At 37.8% G+C, this 20,430-nt stretch overlaps 1 protein-coding gene across 1 annotated transcript in view; it reads right to left on the bottom strand.

The window, feature by feature from the left end:
• Positions 1-10,317: 10,317 nt before the first annotated feature.
• Positions 10,318-20,430, bottom strand: part of LOC143746152 (discoidin, CUB and LCCL domain-containing protein 1-like) — a 41,705-nt gene continuing 31,592 nt past the window's right edge. The window contains exons 9-15 of the mRNA XM_077237913.1: positions 19,381-19,502; positions 18,243-18,399; positions 18,069-18,161; positions 17,436-17,520; positions 16,472-16,521; positions 14,760-14,879; positions 10,318-12,497 (exon numbers count right to left, since the gene is read on the bottom strand). Of these exons, the coding sequence (XP_077094028.1) occupies positions 11,950-12,497; positions 14,760-14,879; positions 16,472-16,521; positions 17,436-17,520; positions 18,069-18,161; positions 18,243-18,399; positions 19,381-19,502 (1,175 nt within the window). The 3' untranslated portion in view covers positions 10,318-11,949. The remainder of the gene's footprint in view (positions 12,498-14,759; positions 14,880-16,471; positions 16,522-17,435; positions 17,521-18,068; positions 18,162-18,242; positions 18,400-19,380; positions 19,503-20,430) is intronic.

The following is a 20,430-nucleotide window of genomic DNA, read 5'->3' on the forward strand; positions in this document are numbered from 1 at the left end:
AGAGGGAGAGTGAGAGAGGGAGAGTGAGAGAGGGAGAGTGAGAGAGGGAGAGTGAGAGAGGGAGAGTGAGAGAGAGTGTGAGAGAGAGTGTGAGAGAGAGTGTGAGAGAGAGTGTGAGAGAGAGTGTGAGAGAGAGTGTGAGAGAGAGTGTGAGAGAGAGAGGGAGAGTGAGAGAGGGAGAGTGAGAGAGGGAGAGTGAGAGAGGGAGAGTGAGAGAGTGTGAGAGAGAGAGGGAGAGTGAGAGAGGGAGAGTGAGAGAGGGAGAGTGAGAGAGGGAGAGTGAGAGAGGGAGAGTGAGAGAGGGAGAGTGAGAGAGGGAGAGTGAGAGAGGGAGAGTGAGAGAGGGAGAGTGAGAGAGGGAGAGTGAGAGAGGGAGAGTGAGAGAGGGAGAGTGAGAGAGGGAGAGTGAGAGAGGGAGAGAGAGTGTGAGAGGGAGAGAGAGTGTGAGAGGGAGAGAGGGAGAGAGAGTGTGAGAGGGAGAGAGGGAGAGAGAGAGAGAGAGATTGATTGATTGATTGATTGATTTAATATGCTAAAAAATAATGTCAACGCAAAATTAACAATAATAATTAATTAATTATTAATTAATGGTCCTAAATTTTATATATATACACACACACAGTATAAATGCACATGAATATTTACAGACTTTTGTTCACAATTAATCGGTTTCACAGCACTAATATATACATACCTGAGTATTTTTTTATATATATTTTAAAATATTTGCATACGAGTAACTTTTGTAATGTGAAAAGATTTGTGAACTACTGACAATTGGGGGAAAAGGGTGAATGTGCTTCTCATAATAACAATGTTAATGAATTGCCCTAAAATCAAACCTCTTTTCCTTTATTTAAAATAATGACCTATATTTTAATTTTTTATTTAAGAGTGAAATTTGACTTTGACCTTTCTTGATTGTTTTTTTAAATGAGATATGCCCTTCTGCAGAAGTATTTTTTAGTGTATTTGCTGAACAATGTCCTGATAGTGCCATTGGAATATACTGTATTAACGGTGTCTTTAGAGAAGATACTGATATTATCTGGTTAGGGAAGTGGACTTGCATTTTTTACACAGCAATGTAGCATAGCGTTATTTAATCCAAGCCAATCTTCATATCCTGTCAAAAACATAAAAGGGAACAGAAATCAAGAACAACTATTCAGTCTCAGAATGCCTCAAATCATTACTGTATAGATGACTAGAAGAGGTTCCTATAATCATCAGTGTTGTTTACTATCATTGAGTTATTTAACATATCACTTTCTTCTCTCACGCTGCTCAATAGCATCTTCAGCTTCAGCCATCTAATGCTCTACTCTTAATGTCTGTACACTGATTAGTATATATTTAAATGAAACATGGGCTACATAGCAATAAAACAATTCACGCATGCTTTACTCTGCTGTGAGATAGTCTAGGCTGGTTTTCAGCAAGGAACTGAGTGTTAGAGAAAGTGAAGCAGCTTGAGTGTTAAATATTAAATCCTCATAAGGTATTTGCTTATATCACACATTTAATCTGATATTAATCAGCCCACAGGTGTGTACATGTGTTCTGCAGATGAGGGCAGCCAGGACGATCTTATCGGTGTGTGTGCTGGGTTAGTGGACTCATGTTACCTTCATTTTCTTGTTACTGATTAGTTCATCTGGGAGATGAAGCTTTCCACACTGCCAGTGCAAATGCAACTTTGACCTGAAGAAACATTTCCCTCTTTTTAGCCCTTCTGGTTTGTGATTTATTTTTCTGTTAACTGTTTTTCAAATGTCATAGGAAATGTGCTTCGGAAACACAGGACAGGAGATTGGGAATAAATATTTCACATGTAGTAAATATATGACGTGAAATGTTTCAATAAACTTAAATTTATTTGCCCAGAGCATTGTGTTTTGATTACAGGACGTTATCGTCTCAGTTGAGTTGCAGTACCTCGTTTAAACATGAGGGGGCAGTACGGCTTGACGACAAATTCACAGCATAAAGTCTACTTTAAACTTGATTATTCATAATATTTTAGAAAATGGCCTATATGTTTAGCCCCCCCCGCAATAAAAACTACATAACTTTCATAAAACTAAGCATTTAATTATAATTATACCATATTATGGGAAAACTGAATAACAACTGATATTTATGTATGTAAGTTAGGCCTATGCAGTTTCCTCAATGAGCTGAGCTCCATATTCTCCTACATCATAGGCTATATGAGCCATAAAAGTCTGATGTATCAAATATGATTCATGAATTGAAACGGATTAAACCACGAGATCAAAGGTTGTAACAACTCTCTCTTTCAACGCAATGGCTCGTGTTTTTAACAAAGGCTCGGCTCATTAATATTAACAAATGACTGGGCGCTTCGGCAAGGTAATGAAAGTAACGTGATATCGACCTTATTCATATTCATAACCTAGCAGGATTCGTTATTTGCGCGCAGGTGTTAACGGATCTAAAGTACGGCTTCACACAAAGACCTCACACACATAAAGCTGGTTTAGTGTATGGCTCTAATATTTGGTAGGCCTAAGAAGTAAACATGCAGATGAATTGCATTTTATAGGCTAATGCAACAATTAAAATTATGGAGAGTGCTGCTCTTTCTACCTGTTTGCTTGCGTGCATCTGGAGGAAGGAGGCGTGGCTTAGCAGTTTGTCTCTGTCTCCTCCCACTTGCTGTTTTCTATGGAAGCTTGTTTCCGCCACTAAATAAATAAATAATAATAATAATTGCGACTTTTTATCTCACAATTCTGACTTTTTTTCTCACAATTGCGAGTTTGCATCTCGCAATTCTCACTTTATTTCTCAGAATTGCGACTATTATTCTAGACTAATTCTGACTTTAGACTAATTCTGACTTTACGGTCCTTCTCAAAAAATTAGCATATTGTGATAAAGTTCATTATTTTCCATAATGTAATGATAAAAATTAAACTTTCATATATTTTAGATTCATTGCACACCAACTGAAATATTTCAGGTCTTTTATTGTTTTAATACTGATGATTTTGGCATACAGCTCATGAAAACCCAAAATTCCTGTCTCAAAAAATTAGCATATCATGAAAAGGGTCTCTAAACAAGCTATTAACCTAATCATCTGAATCAACTAATTAATTATAAACACCTGCAAAAGATTCCTGAGGCTTTTAAAAACTCCCAGCCTGTTTCATTACTCAAAACCGGAATCATGGGTAAGACTGCCGACCTGACTGCTGTCCAGAAGGCCATCATTGACACCCTCAAGCAAGAGGGTAAGACACAGAAAGACATTTCTGAACAAATAGGCTGTTCCCAGAGTGCTGTATCAAGGCACCTCAGTGGGAAGTCTGTGGGAAGGAAAAAGTGTGGCAAAAAACGCTGCACAACGAGAAGAGATGACCGGACCCTGAGGAAGATTGTGGAGAAGGACCGATTCCAGACCTTGGGGGACCTGCGGAAGCAGTGGACTGAGTCTGGAGTAGAAACATCCAGAGCCACCGTGCACAGGCGTGTGCAGGAAATGGGCTACAGGTGCCGCATTCCCCAGGTCAAGCCACTTTTGAACCAGAAACAGCAGCAGAAGCGCCTGACCTGGGCTACAGAGAAGCAGCACTGGACTGTTGCTCAGTGGTCCAAAGTACTTTTTTCGGATGAAAGCAAATTTTGCATGTCATTCGGAAATCAAGGTGCCAGAGTCTGGAGGAAGACTGGGGAGAAGGAAATGCCAAAATGCCTGAAGTCCAGTGTCAAGTACCCACAGTCAGTGATGGTCTGGGGTGCCATGTCAGCTGCTGGTGTTAGTGCACTGTGTTTTATCAAGGGCAGGGCCAATGCAGCTAGCTATCAGGAGATTTTGGAGCACTTCATGCTTCCATCTGCTGAAAAGCTTTATGGAGATAAAGATTTCATTTTTCAGCACGACCTGGCACCTGCTCACAGTGCCAAAACCACTGGTAAATGGTTTACTGACCATGGTATTACTGTGCTCAATTGGCCTGCCAACTCTCCTGACCTGAACCCCATAGAGAATCTGTGGGATATTGAGAAGAGAAAGTTGAGAGACGCAAGACCCAACACTCTGGATGAGCTTAAGGCCGCTATCGAAGCATCCTGGGCCTCCATAACACCTCAGCAGTGCCACAGGCTGATTGCCTCCATGCCACGCCGCATTGAAGCAGTCATTTCTGCAAAAGGATTCCCAACCAAGTATTGACTATTGTGTGCATAACTGAACATAATTATTTGAAGGTTGACTTTTTTTTTTTTTTGTATTAAAAACACTTCTTTTATTGGTCGGATGAAATATGCTAATTTTTTGAGACAGGAATTTTGGGTTTTCATGAGCTGTATGCCAAAATCATCAGTATTAAAACAATAAAAGACCTGAAATATTTCAGTTGGTGTGCAATGAATCGAAAATATATGAAAGTTTAATTTTTATCATTACATTATGGAAAATAATGAACTTTATCACAATATGCTAATTTTTTGAGAAGGACCTGTATATCACGCAATTGCGACTTTATATCTCGCAATTCTGACTTTATAACACGCAATTGCGACTTTATATCTCACAATTCTGACTTTATAACACTCAATTGCGACTTTATATCTCACAATTCGGACTTTATAACACGCAATTGCGACTTTATATCTCACAATTCTGACTTTATAACACGCAATTGCGACTTTATATCTCACAATTCTGACTTTATAACACGCAATTGCGACTTTATATCTCACAATTCTGACTTTATATCACGCAATTGCGACTTTATATCTCACAATTCTGACTTTATAACACGCAATTGCGACTTTATATCTCACAATTCTGACTTTATAACACGCAATTGCGACTTTATATCTCACAATTCTGACTTTATATCACGCAATTGCGACTTTATATCTCACAATTCTGACTTTATATCACGCAATTGCGACTTTATATCTCACAATTCTGACTTTATAACACGCAATTGCGACTTTATATCTCGCAATTCTGACTTTATATCTCGCAATTCTGACTTTATATCTCGCAATTCTGACTTTATATCTCACAATTCTGACTTTATATCACGCAATTGCGACTTTATATCTCGCAATTCTGACTTTATATCTCGCAATTCTGACTTTATATCTCGCAATTCTGACTTTATATCTCACAATTCTGACTTTATATCACGCAATTGCGACTTTATATCTCGCAATTCTGACTTTATAACACGCAATTGCGACTTTATATCTCACAATTCTGACTTTATATCACGCAATTGCGACTTTATATCTCGCAATTCTGACTTTATAACACGCAATTGCGACTTTATATCTCGCAATTCTGACTTTATATCTCGCAATTCTGACTTTATATCACGCAATTGCGACTTTATATCTCGCAATTCTGACTTTATATCTCACAATTCTGACTTTATATCACGCAATTGCGACTTTATATCTCACAATTCTGACTTTATAACACGCAATTGCGACTTTATATCTCGCAATTCTGACTTTATAACACGCAATTGCGACTTTATATCTCACAATTCTGACTTTATAACACGCAATTGCGACTTTATATCTCACAATTCTGACTTTATAACACGCAATTGCGACTTTATATCTCACAATTCTGACTTTATAACACGCAATTGCGACTTTATATCTCACAATTCTGACTTTATATCACGCAATTGCGACTTTATATCTCACAATTCTGACTTTATAACACGCAATTGCGACTTTATATCTCACAATTCTGACTTTATAACACGCAATTGCGACTTTATATCTCACAATTCTGACTTTATATCACGCAATTGCGACTTTATATCTCACAATTCTGACTTTATAACACGCAATTGCGACTTTATATCTCGCAATTCTGACTTTATATCTCGCAATTCTGACTTTATATCTCGCAATTCTGACTTTATATCTCACAATTCTGACTTTATATCACGCAATTGCGACTTTATATCTCGCAATTCTGACTTTATAACACGCAATTGCGACTTTATATCTCACAATTCTGACTTTATATCACGCAATTGCGACTTTATATCTCGCAATTCTGACTTTATAACACGCAATTGCGACTTTATATCTCGCAATTCTGACTTTATATCTCGCAATTCTGACTTTATATCACGCAATTGCGACTTTATATCTCGCAATTCTGACTTTATATCTCACAATTCTGACTTTATATCACGCAATTGCGACTTTATATCTCACAATTCTGACTTTATAACACGCAATTGCGACTTTATATCTCACAATTCTGACTTTATAACACGCAATTGCGACTTTATATCTCACAATTCTGACTTTATAACACGCAATTGCGACTTTATATCTCACAATTCTGACTTTATATCACGCAATTGCGACTTTATATCTCGCAATTCTGACTTTAAAACACGCAATTGCGACTTTATATCTCACAATTCTGACTTTATATCACGCAATTGCGACTTTATATCTCGCAATTCTGACTTTATAACACGCAATTGCGACTTTATATCTCGCAATTCTGACTTTATATCACGCAATTCTGACTTTATAACACGCAATTGCGACTTTATATCTCGCAATTCTGACTTTATAACACTCAATTGCGACTTTATATCTCACAATTCTGACTTTATATCACGCAATTGCGACTTTATATCTCGCAATTCTGACTTTATATCACGCAATTCTGACTTTATATCTCATAATTCTGACTTTATATCACGCAATTCTGACTTTATATCTCATAATTCTGACTTTATATCACGCAATTCTGACTTTTTATCACGCAATTCTGACTTTATATCTCATAATTCTGACTTTATATCTCGCTATCCTGAGAAATAAAGTGAGAATTGCGAGATGTAAACTCGCAATTGTGAGAAAAAAAGTCAGAATTGTGAGATAAAAAGTCGCAATTATTATTATTATTTATTTATTTAGTGGCGGAAACAAGCTTCCATAGATTGGTGAGCACTCTAAAGCTTTCAGTTAAAAAATAAAAATGTCCGGTGAACTGTTGACCACCATGAGTGCTTTAAAAAACTATGCTTAGAAGCTGGTTTGGGGAAAGAGAGGATCTTGGAAGATTCATGCTCTTAAACTGGTGGAGTTGTACGTTCATCCGCTCATTTATGCGGTAGGGCTGCTTGAAAAGGATGTGATGTTTAGTTTCAATATCTTGATGATTTAAAGAAATAAATAAGACTCTTAGTTTCCTTGTTTTTTTTGTTTTTATTTGGAGAATGGGTGAGTGACAAGATGTGGTCACTTTTCTTTCAAGAGTTTCTCTTAACAAAGGACCTTTTTCACAGTCTGTTTGTATGTTGTACATTAAAATGATGTAATTTGCTTGAATTATTACAATAAATAATAATAATAAATAATATTACAGCGATTCACTAATGTTACACACTAGATTTAAACCTTCAGCTGCTGCCTATAACTAAATGCAGGAACACACCAAGTCGGGCAGTTTTTGTGCGTCGGCCGACTAATGCTGCGTCCCAATTCGCATACTATCCGTCCTAAATAGTATTCGAAATTAGAATTAGTACGTCCCAAATCGTAGTATGTTGAAATGAGTGTTCCAAAGATAGCCGGATGGTCTACTTTTTCCGATCAGAATCCGAAGTGCAGATCGATGCGCACTCTAACGGCTGATATTGCCCACAACCTATCGCGCGTTGGACGAGGATTCGATTAGAACTACAAACACGAGTGAAAGGTGTTAAACTACAGACATGGAGGACGCGCGAGTCCGGTGGTTGTGTAGAAAGGTTTAGATAAAGGGGTTTGAGTGGGTAATTATCAGTATCTAACATGACGAAAAATTATTTATTCAATGTTGTCTACATTATATTGCATCTGCAGCAGCATTGTGAACTTTTGTAAAGATACGTTTAGCCATTAACTTTTAAATGCATCATTACATTCAAATTGCAAACACACGAGGAGAGTCACCGCATTAATGACCCACGGCTGCACACCAAGGTGCCACAACATTTCTCTCCGAAACGGTAACGTAGGAAATTAAATTAGATTGAATGGAGGATTTTAACTGTGACAAGATGATTGACAGGACAGTTTACGGTGGCTGGATGCACGCGACAGAGCTGTCCGTAGTATGTATGTTCATATGCATACGCATAGATATCATATAGAGACTAGATGCCCTATTGGCCGCTGTGGCGCAAGAAATGCGGCCGCCATCTTAAACCGGTCATACTCCTATTTGCGTTGCATAGTAGATGCCAGAGCACTGTGCAGCATATTCCTGCTCAAATCGGCGGACCATCACTCGGGGATTACTTTACACAAGTAAGATTTAACATTTAACATTACCGTACTATTGATTGTATTTTGTGAACAAAATATTCAATGTGTCCTGTATCGTAGCTACGTGTATGACCTTTACATAAAAATAAAAAATAAAAAAAACGCGTGAAAATCAGTTCGGTATTCAGTGAGATATGATTAATTGAATGCGCTGACAGCTCATTGCACCTGCCAAACAGATAACACTGAGCGGAGCGGGTGACCGGTTTAAGATGGCGGCCCCACGACTCGTCCGCGCCAATAGGCAGTAGCGGTCGATAGGGCGTCTATCTATATGATGTCTATGTGCATACGTATGTCCCGACCTTTAGGTCGTAGTATAAGTAGGCGAATTGGGACGCAGCCTATGTTTCCTCAGTGTGTTCGCGCCGTCGGCTGAAATTGGACCTCGTCGGCTTTGTTTCGGCCGATTCGACATGTTGAATCGGCGTCGGGCCGTCGGGGAAAGAGAGAACTCTGATTGGCTGTTCAGCTTAGTGAAAGAGTCAGTGCACGAGAATAAAAGCAAAACAGCGAGCAAAGAAGTCAAAACGGTACAGATAGAAGGCTGTTCTTATGTTACGTCATGATCGTCATCTTACCTGAGTGTTCCTTGGCGAATATTTTAATATTAACATGAGCGGAGTGGAATAAATAAAGTGTTTAGCAGGATTGATATTCAAAACGGTAAGCACGCACTGCTTTGTTTACGGTATGTGTATCTGCAGCCGGCAGCGTCGGTTTCCTTTTTTGAATGACGAATATAGACTAATATATCTGCAGAAATAGACCGTTGTCTCATTTACACGCAGGCGCAGAACGCGCCTTCTAGCTGACAGTCGGCTGTAGTTCTCTCGGTGTGTTCAAGTGCAGCTTTTCAGAGGCGACAACACAGTCGGCTTTCATCGGCGCTAGTTCGTCGGCGTCGGCTTGGTGTGTTCCCGCCTTAACACCCCACCGTCACATTCCTGCTCAATCTCCCACTACACCTCTTGTGTGACATCCTGCTTCCACCAAATACTTAGATAATCCTGCTGATTGTTCACTTTCACTTTAAGGCGAGACACGGCAGGCAAAAACATCGTTTTTTTTTTTCACTGGTCAATTTGGAGATATTTGTCTTCAATAACACGTCTTCTTTCACACTTGTGGTGAAAACAAGTCCGAAATACACATTTAGGTCTTTATTTTACTACACCTTGTCTGTTTGCGTCTGTAGATTTCTCATAAATTCATCAAAAGTTGTCGTTATAAATCATCCCTCTGTAACCTGTCATCACACACACCGTTAGAAAGCTCTCTCTCTCCTGAACAACACTGCCGGATCCAAATATGGTCATTTCCTTTTTATCAGCAACCAATCGCGAAAGTAAAAGGGGGGATTGTACTCTAAACGCGCGATCTCATTGGCTGATGCAAAATCTTTAAAGCCCATTTTCTCAAAATGAGTTTTCTCTCTCACTCCAAGTCCGAAATCTCCACTTCTCTATATACACCAAACTTTCCAGTCTTGTACCTAGTTATATTATGAAGACATTTACAGAGGGATTTGTAAATATATTATTCCTAGCCTGATTTATATAACATTTTATTCCAAAAAACATGTCGAAAATCATTTTTTAAGGCTATTGGCAGTATATTCTGATTTACAGGATAACAAAAGTAGATATCCATAAATCCCTCTGTAATTCTTTCCCCATCTAATATGTGAACACAATGATAAAATAATTTAGAACCTGGCTTTATCCAATACTCAGATTTCGTTTTTTAAATATATGCAGCGCATTAGCGCATATTTAATTAGATAATGTCTCATTTGCATATTTAAACATTAAAATACAGAAAACTTGTAATACATTTTTGTCTCATCTTAATGTCAATAATCAACTGGCAAAGTTTCATGGTGATATCTGCTAGTTAAAAAAATTACCCTATTCACCTGTAGTGTCTCGCCTTAAAAGACATTCACATATTTGAAAGCAAAAGTCCAGGACAGACTAAAATGCTGGTGCTTTTAATCAGGGTTTCGACGAGCACAAACACAGAACTGAGATTCTCAGTGGCAAAGCACTTCAGCTCACCAGCATGGCCAGATCACACACAAACCATCGAGCACATCCCCAAAACATTTCACAGAAATTAAGACCTGTCAGTAATCTTTCACAAGGATTGTCCTTTAAACAGCAGCAAGTCCCAGATCTTCTGGATGCTTAAAAGGAAAGTTCACTCAAAATGAAAATGCAATCATCATTTACTCCAAACCAGACTTTATCTTTATCTCATGCTGTGGAACACAAAAGAGAAACGTTGAAGCTTAAAAAAAATGACGTTCTCCGCGTTCTTTGAGAGCTTGAGAGACTCTCGCTTCAATTTAATTGGAAATGCATTCCCGCTCACTTCTCATGTGTTCCACAGAAGAAAAAGTCATATTTTGGAATAAAATGAGAATGAATAAACAATTTTTAGGTGGACTAAATCATTGACAGCACAAAGTGACATCTCATTTAGCTTTTTAACTAAATATGCATTATACATATGCATATAGACAATCCAAATAAAATCAGGATCTGATAAGAAATTTTAGTCTGTTATTGCTCAATCTGCACATGGAACAAGTGGAACGAAATCAACATCAGTATTCAGCATGGAAAATAGAGCAGATCGTCTGAGATTCAACACTGTTATTTACACACAGCAGAATGAGATGGAAAACGATCCAAACCGGCTGAATCTAACAACCCTTACACCCAATATAGATTAAAAACAAGCGGGATGTCAAAATCAGATCATCATTTCACTTGCATTATGGGAACAAGCCTTTTTTTTTTTTTTGCATAAACAAAGTTTGCTTCCATTTTAGATAGCGTTAGGCTTTTTAAAAGTGTTTTCACCTTATTTCATGAGTTTTGATTGGTGTAAAGCTAGTTCGGACATGCACACGGACACCTTTTATGAGAAGGACCAAAGTAACTGTGAAGTTCCCAAAGATCTCCTACTTGCACCAGTGCTGATCTTCTGATCTGCATGCTATAACATCTTATTTTCTATCTGTAGACCGATTTTCAAAATGTGTATTGTTCAATGTTGGTAGTACAGTATCTATAAATGAACGGTGTGTACTCTTTCTCCATGACCGTTCCCCAAAAGTCCAGAATTAATGCAAAAAGTGTCAAAAGTCTTAATTTGCTGGTAAATAAACAGGTATTTCATGGAGAGAGAGCACACATTGGTCATTTACATATATTACCGACACTGTCATAAAGCTGGTTGAAATTCTGTGCATGTTCAGAGAAGAGCATAAGAAGATTTAGATAATGGTCATAGCAGAATACATGAACATCTGGCTTACATTCACAGTGCGTGTCTGACTAGGAAACAAATGCATCGTCGCAGTTATCCCTGCAAAATCTCTGCATATTGCATTTGATTAAATAAAACTGGAACAAAAAAAAAAAAATCTTGATCGGTCAAGACAAAGTATCTCACATTTAAATTACACAAACTGATCACGGCCATTTACAACCGCAGAAATAGAAAAACAAGGAGTCCCTCGTACACAAATAAGTTAAGAGTGTTCTGGAGGTGATTGTGTTGAGTCAGGTAAATCAGGAACATCACAGTATGTTGTTCTCAGCTTCCCTCGGAGCTGCTGCCCTCCGGCTCGGGTCTGAGTCCAGGGAACGGCAGTCTGACGCAGTCTCTCGGAGTGGAATAGCACTCCTGCTCCGGGGACTGGATCTGGGATCTTTGGTACGCCGAGCAACTCCCGTTCTTCACGACGGGCTTCTGGATTTTAGGGCTGTCGTAGGTAATGTCCCCTGGGTAATTCCCCCGGTCTAGCTTGACTTGGGGAGTCTGGTACCCCCCAGCCAGTCCTCCGATCACTTTCCTACAGTTACTGCCCTCGACTGTTCGAAACGACGGGCTTTTGTTCAGCACCACTCCTGGGACGCTGTAGCTGGGATCTTTGCGGAAGGCGTGGCGCTCGATGATGGGCGTGGCGTACTCCGGCTCCTGATTGGTCAGTGGCAGGGCGTACTGGATGCCCGTCTGCAGTTGGTCGTAGTGTGAAGTCGCCTCGTTGTCCTTGTCTTTGGCTTCGGTGTCCATGGGTCTAAACGTCGAGCCTTTTCGAGACACCGTGTCGGTGCCGAGCATGAGTGGCTGCTGGTACTCGGCTTGAGGAAAGAAGAGAGAAATAGTTAGTACTGGAATAGTTACCCTAAAACTGCCTCGGCGTTTACTGGTTGTGTTATTTTAGTATAATTAATATTCTATTTTAGTATTCATTTTAATTTTGAACAAGCTTTTATTTTTATATTTCCAGTTTTTAGAAATGTTATGCCTTTGTCATTTCTATTAGTTTTTTATTATATTTTCTTTTACAGTTTTAGTAAATTTAGTACTTCAACTTAAACATTTATTTCCGCTATTTTCCAAGGCAACATTTCTAATTTTCATCTTCATAAGTTTTTTTGTCTAATATTTTTATTTAATTTTATTTCAGCTATATTTCAAATTCAGAAAACAATTTGTAGTAGTTTTAGTCAGTATTATTATTGATGACTTATATATATATATAAAAAACTATTATTTGAATTTGAAATTTAGAAATTAAGAAAATTTGCATGGGCCACTAGCTGAAATAAAATAAGTTTAAAATAACTAAAACTAAATTAAGTAAAATGAAAACAAAAACTATATAGACATTTTAGTTATAACATAACTAAAACCAAAGTTTAACTAAAATTAAAATGAATACAAAAATGTAATCTAAATATAACAAAATATCAATGATATAAACAAGTAACACTTTTTTTTAGTTTAAAATAAAACTGTTTATTGTTCCATACTCTTCACAATGAAACTCAGTAGGGTCCAATGTTGTTTTGGACCTCATTTTATAGATTAAAACAATTCTTTAAAATATATTATATTATGTTCCACAGATGAAGGAAAGTCATACAGGTTTGGAACGATATGAAAGTGAGAAAATGAACTTTAATTTTTGAGTGAATATCCCTTTAAACTTGCTCCATACCAGCATAAACCAGGTTTTGCTGTTCTTTGGTTTATGGTCTAGCTATCCTGAAACATACCTGGCTAACCAATAACCCGTGATCATAAATATGGGACCATAAACTCTTATGGCATCAAACATGAAAGAAAATATTATAGTAAAAAGGAAATCAATGAAACGTTTCAGTATTTGCTCAAAGGGACTCCAAGTTAAGCTTGAAACCGGAGCGCCTGTAATCTGTGTGACGCACAAACCTTGAATCATCAATAATTACAGCCTTCAGGAGAGTAGGGGGAAACTGACAATTAAATATCAGCAAGCGTTTCCATCTGGCAAGCGTTCAGGCGGTTACAACTATTCCATTAAGGGTTTTCTTTTACTCCCTCGGCACATTGGAGGATGAAAAATGGCCTCGCAAGTTGAACTCCTTTATAATCAGTCAATAAAAAACTCAGCTTGAGAAAGTGTGCCGTCTCCTCGCAGACTCTCAGAAAAATTAAACACTCTTTGACTCCATATTTCCAAATGAACATAATGTCCTAACAGAGCATGACCAGCAATAAAACAAATCAATACATCATATCTTTTATGTTAAATAATTTTGCTCAGACTATGACAAGCAAACTGTGCTGAGATATGTCACATGGGCTCCATTACAGTCCCAGGATTTAACATTTAACGAACTCAAACTACATGTTCAGTCGTACGCTAGTGGCTCAACTGCTTTGTTGCTTTGGATTATTATAGTAATTTACAATATTAAAAATAAATATTTTTGAACCAAGTTTCTTATGCTCAACAAGGCTGCATTTATTTGATCAAAAATATAGTAGAAACTAGAATATTGTGAAATATTATTACAATTTAAAATAAAAAAGAACTTAAAATGTTAAAATGTTATTTATTCCTGTGATTCAAACCTGAATTTTCAGTATCATTACAGTCTTCAGTGTCACATAAATCATTCTAATATACTGATTTGCTGCTCAAGAAACATTTATTATTATTATTATCAATGTTGAAATCAGTTGTGCTGCTTAATATTTTTGTGGTAACAATAGTTTTGTGGTAAAACACTGACACAGTGATGAACAAGTAACAATAATATTCGCAATAACATAGTTTTACTGAATAATTAAGTAAACATCATTTCTGAATTTATCCTTGTAAAGAAACCTCATTGCTGAACTGGCTACTCTCTGCTGTCTCAGACGATGACATCACTTCCTGTCGGCCACCGTAACTTTTGTTGGTTGTAATTCGTAACCTCACCACTAGATGCCGCTAAAAATCACACACTGCACCTTTAATATGCACCAATGTTCCAGCCGCTTCCTCAACACACGTTCACTCATCAGTGAGGGCAGAAAACATGTTTGATAATGGATGTAAGAAACCATCAAACTCGGTCAATCTTTACCTGCCATTTCCCTGGTCACCAGGTCCAGCTTCTGGATGGGCTCTTTCTCAGAGCTGTATTTGATGGTGAACTCTGTGGACTGGTGTCTGGCAAACGGCTGTTTTATCTGTCTCCAACAGCCTGTAGACAAGAATCATTTATCTGTCAGACTGTCTCTGAAAGATGGTTTTATCTCTGTGCGAGTCAAGCTAAGCCTTAAATTATACATGTCTGAAAGGGCAGAACACAACATATATATTGGGAAGGGATCTGTCATGATGACTCAGAACAATTTTTGAAGATTTGGAGAATAAGGTAAAAAAATAAAAAAATGATTCTATGCTTCATATATGGTGCAGTCACGTTTTATTAATGCAAAGGTGTGCATTGCATGATTTTCTGCATTTTATGTTATTCTGAAACCAATGCTGAAGGAAAAGTTCACCCAACAACTAATATTTTGACATTATTTACTCACCTTCAAGCTGTTATAAATCTGTACGACTATTTCTTGGGTGGGGAAACTGACGAAAACGTTTAAGCTGCTCTTTTTTCCATACAACTAAAAAATATGTGGAGACCAGTGGCTCCAAAAACAAAAGCTCTATTCCTAATCTTCTAAAGTTATTTGAAAACAAACATATAGTCATAGATGATCACAACAAACAAAGTCTGTTTGATGCATAAAGCTATCATACTGTTTGATAAGCACAAAATTGTATGGAAAAAAAGCAGTTTAAAATGTTCTAATTTTGGATGTAAGGCCTGGTTTACACTGCAGGTCTTGATGCCCAATTCTGATTTGTTGCCTATTTCTGATTTTTTTGACCGTCTGTTTACACGTTCTTTCAAATGTGACCCATATCCGATTCATGTGTTTACACTCAGCACACTATCTGAAACGTCACGCATGCTTAAAGGGGGTTCTTGCACAGATGGACGAACACGATATATGCTTGATGCTAGCTATATATGTGAAGTTCGCCAAATATCAGCATGATTTTGAGGTGGAGGAAAAGCGTCATCATTGCAGCTGCGCATACGCTTCAGTTATTGTGTGCGAGAGAGATCTCAGGACTGCTGGGAACATACAACACGATCTCATGGAAGTGCGTATCTATGCCACTGATTTTATTTCTCGTGCCATAATACGCCAAAAATTGTTTTTGCGTGCATGATACACACTGTAAACCCCTTAGTTAGGATTAGGGGTATGGAGTTTGTGTGTATTACACGCCATAAAGTGCGAAAACTGCGTATTATATGAACGCAAAAACAATTTTTTAACGTAAATGGCACGAGCTATTGATGCGCACTTGGATGAGATTGTGGCGGGCTTTAACGAGGAGCAGTGGGTCTATGGCATAATGAGCAAGCCAACCTTTGATATGTTGTATCAACGTGTGTCCAACGTGTGACACAATGTTTCGTCAGTCCATTCCGTCCCTCTGCAGATGCACGTCGGGGTTTCCCTCGTCATTAAACCGCGAACACGTAGCCTAGTGTCTCAGAAAATCCGATCTGCCTGTTTACATGACAGTCCCATTGGCACAAATCTGATTTATTTCCACATATGAACGAGGCCTGAAACCGATTTCGAAATATCCGAATGCATGCATTTTTTCCCCGTTTACACTGTCATAGAACACATCCGATCTGTGTCACATATGAGCAATAAAATCAGAATTGGGTCACATTTCACTGACAGTGTTGAGTTAAAGCCGATGTTTTACCTGTATGATGCGTCTCTGCAGAGCCGTACGTGTTCTCCTTTGTCTTCTTACTGTGGGACAGTGAAAGACATCAGCGTCAGAGACACAGGTGGCAGAATCACTCTTAAACAAGAGAAGACGCCTTACTATTCCCATAAGAGGTTTTCATTCATCCATCTTCATTTCCCCACAATGCCCCTGTCCCTGAGCTCTCTCTCGGGGCCCGGGGACTAATGCACATCCCTGACACTGACCTTTGACCCTCAACCCTGCTTTATCCCCCACAGTCCTCAGTCACCCCATTCTTTACGAATCTGAATATCACAACATGCTCACTCATACAACGTACAGTCGCTCTTTTATTGACACCAGTGGCTGTGGAGTGTATCAGGGCTGGGAATCACTGGTGTGTGCACATACGCCATGCTGAGACTGAGATAAGATATAACATATCTGACCCTACCTCCCTCTCAAGTCAGACACAACACGGAAAACACAGACAAAATACTCATAACTTTCACCATTAGGTCAGTTTTCATTTCAGGTTGACGTTAAAGAACAATTTACTTTGTTAATGCACATTTCTGTTGAACTTTACATCCCGAAAGCCTTAAAAATTAAGGCCTTTAAAAGCCATATTGGTTCATGCACAATTCTGCGGAGATGACGAGTCAGCATCGTCAACTTCATCAGAAAACACTGGTTCATTAAGAAATTAAAAGGTCTGCTGTTTCTTCACGACACATTCATAACATTAACTTTTGCCGGTGCGCTGTGGCAAAGCTTTATACGTGCATTTGAGCGCTGATTAGGATATGTAGGCAATTAAAGGCTCATTATTATGATTTGGCTTATTCATTTACACGTGTGATTAGTCGACTAATCGCTTGAATGAACGACTAAAAAAAATCTTTAGTCGAGGGCAGCCCTAGAAAATATAAACAAATATGGCAACTAAAAGAAAAACGTTATAAAATTGACTTACTTGTATAGCATTTTAACCGAGCAGATTCCCACCAGGATCAGGACCACAAGAAGAATGGTGGGCACAATTATTACAACCAAATTAACTAAAAAGAGAAGAAAATATGAGATGTACAAGTCAGAGATGAGAAAGAAAAAAGAGAATATAAAATATAATAGAACAAAATAACAGAATGGAAGCTACAACAAAACAGTACAAATATAAAAATGTAGATATTCTATTATAGTTTTTGTTCATATTTTGAATAAGAATCTATAGTTTGTTTTCATTTTAATTCTAGTTCATTTTAGTAAATGTAGTTTTGTAAAAATGTGTCTAGATTTTCTTTAAGTTTTAGTACTTTAACTTAAACTAAAGAAAAAAGAGAAATGTTGCCTCGACAATGAGCTGAAGTTAATATGTTTTATTTTATTTCAAGTAACCAAAAAACTAGTTTACGGGTTTAGTTAACGATAATAACCCTGATGTAGATAAGGACAACCAATACACTGAGAGGAAAAATAGAGCTTTTAGTTGAAATTTGAATAAGGTTAGGGAGGAAATGTTTGCACATTCTCAGACATCTGTCCAGTACTTCTGTAACATAATCTGTATTAATTAATGAGTGATTAGTGTGCGTTCTTAATACCGTACCAAGATCAGCCTGAGAGGGCACTGGTTTGGTCATGTCGTTGTGGATGGGCTGTGTAGGCTCGGCCTCCTGGGTCACCTGAGACGATGAATTCACTACATGAGGAAAAACTGAGGTTTAGTGAACACTTAATATGAATAATGAAATTGTAAAGGCTTTATGTGTCTGACACGCACCTGGGATGGGTTTAACATAAGGACAGCCCAGGAGCTGGACTCTCATGGCAATTATTCTGTGCCACTGTTGAGCTGCGACTCGAATGCTTCGGGCTACGATGGAGGGGTGGAAGGTGTTGCGTGTTTGGTGGAGGCTGTCAGTATTTCCTTCAAAGATCTACGGTAAAATACAACACTGCGACATTAAAAACATGAATGATACACACTGTACCACTGCACGATTGTGGAGAAATTTGGTTTCAAACTGAGATCAAGATCCTCCTACGGTTCTGAACAGACAACTAAACAAAATAACATGTAATTTACTAGAGGTTCTGACAAATGTTAATTGCTGCAGTCTATTTAAAATGAATGAATGAATGATTCAATGACTCGCTCATAAATACTTCATTGTTTCATTACTTAATGAATCAGGGTTTCTTGAATCTCTTTAATGCATGATTCAATGAAAAACATGTTAACAGTCACTTGTCGCCTCCTGGTGGCAAAACGATGTAATCGATACAATCCTTATTTGAAGTGCCATCAATGTCACTTTCAAAAGGTGATCTGCTCTTTTATGATCTCCTCCATACACTTGGTTTATATCTGAACTATAAACATTTATCCCCGTTCTTCTGTGATAATATGAATATTTGTAACAGAAATAACTATATTGTGTGTTTCATACATATACACATGACATCTGCTCTCTCTGGCTCAGCAACAGCGCAGACGCAGATCTGAATGTTCTGGAGTGATTTTGTCAGATATAATTGACCCATGCGAAACGTTGTCCTTTAGGAATGAATTGTGTGGATGTTTGAATCGAAATCGTGATCTTTTGAACCATAATTCGTGCAGCTGTAATATATAGACAGTTAAAAGAAAAATCTAAATTGATTCTTAATAAATGTCTGTGGTCTCATTGTGTGATTCATTAGTGCTCTTTATTCAAAAGAAAATTCATACATTTTTTTGCAGCTGAAGTAATATTTTAGATGCCATTTGGCCAGGGATACACATTATGCAATATATATATATATTTTTTTTTTAAATTTCCAACTATTTCCTTTCCAAGTAACTAATAACAGAAGTTAAAATGCCATTTATGGTTGTATTGAATGTATGATGGAGTGATATAAAGACAAAGTCTTACCATATCATCAGAGTTATTGTACTGGACAAATGTCCGCCAGCGGTTTCTCTCCTTGTACTCGATCTTGTAGTTTTTCACAAAATATTCAATGTTTGCGATGGTCAAGCCTGTTGTCAGAATGCCTATGAAACAAAAACATGACCCTGAATTATTTCATTCTAAAAGCACATAAACCTACCGTTCATTCAAAAGTGTAGTCACACAGCATTTCTCCTCAAATGCTCCAGTGGTCATTCTCCTGATTCAGTGATGCAAGATCTCAGCCAGCGGAGGAACGTGACCGCATGTAGACTAAAGACTTCACAGTGCGGCCCGTCATCTGCATCACACGGCCTCTTTCGGCTACAACACACATTCCTGAGGGAAACACTCGAGTGGCATGTTCCCAGCAGACACAGCAACCTAACATTAACTACATCACAGACGTGAGGACACCACCGTGATCATAAGAGCAATTCAAAGTGTGAAGCTGTGAGACTGAAGTGTGATGACATGAAAGTTGAGAAAGGAAGTTACTCATCATCAGAGAGAAGCCTGAAGAGTTCAGAGGGATCCCAGTATATAAAGAAAGTCAGGAAGCAAAGCTAAAGAATCAAAGCTACAAAATTAAAGAACCATTTTTAGCCAAAAAAAAAAGCATTTTGTGTTCAGAAGTGGGATAATTTCAGTATATCCCATTCCAAATACCAGTATTACCACTGAAATCCTGCAGATTTAGTAATCCTCAATGCCACTGCAAGACGAATTACTAACTGTTATACGTACAGTATATCCAACTTGCACACTCCACATTACTGGTCACAGTTTGAGTCGGTAAGAATAATGTTTCTGAAATAAATCCCTTATGCTCACCAAGCATTTATTTAGTTGGTCAAAAATATAGTTAAATTGTTAAATAATATTGTGATTTTAAATACATTTTTAAATGTTATTACTCTTGTGATGGCAAAGCTGAATTTTCATCATCATCAGTGTCACATGATCCTTCAGAAATCATTCTAATATGATGATTTGGTGAAACATTTATCATTATTATCAATATATTTTTTG

This window comes from Siphateles boraxobius, unplaced genomic scaffold, assembly GCF_051911475.1.
Source record: "Siphateles boraxobius isolate OS27281-9 unplaced genomic scaffold, OSU_SipBor_1 211, whole genome shotgun sequence".
In the NCBI taxonomy this organism is placed as follows: Eukaryota; Metazoa; Chordata; class Actinopteri; order Cypriniformes; family Leuciscidae; genus Siphateles; species Siphateles boraxobius.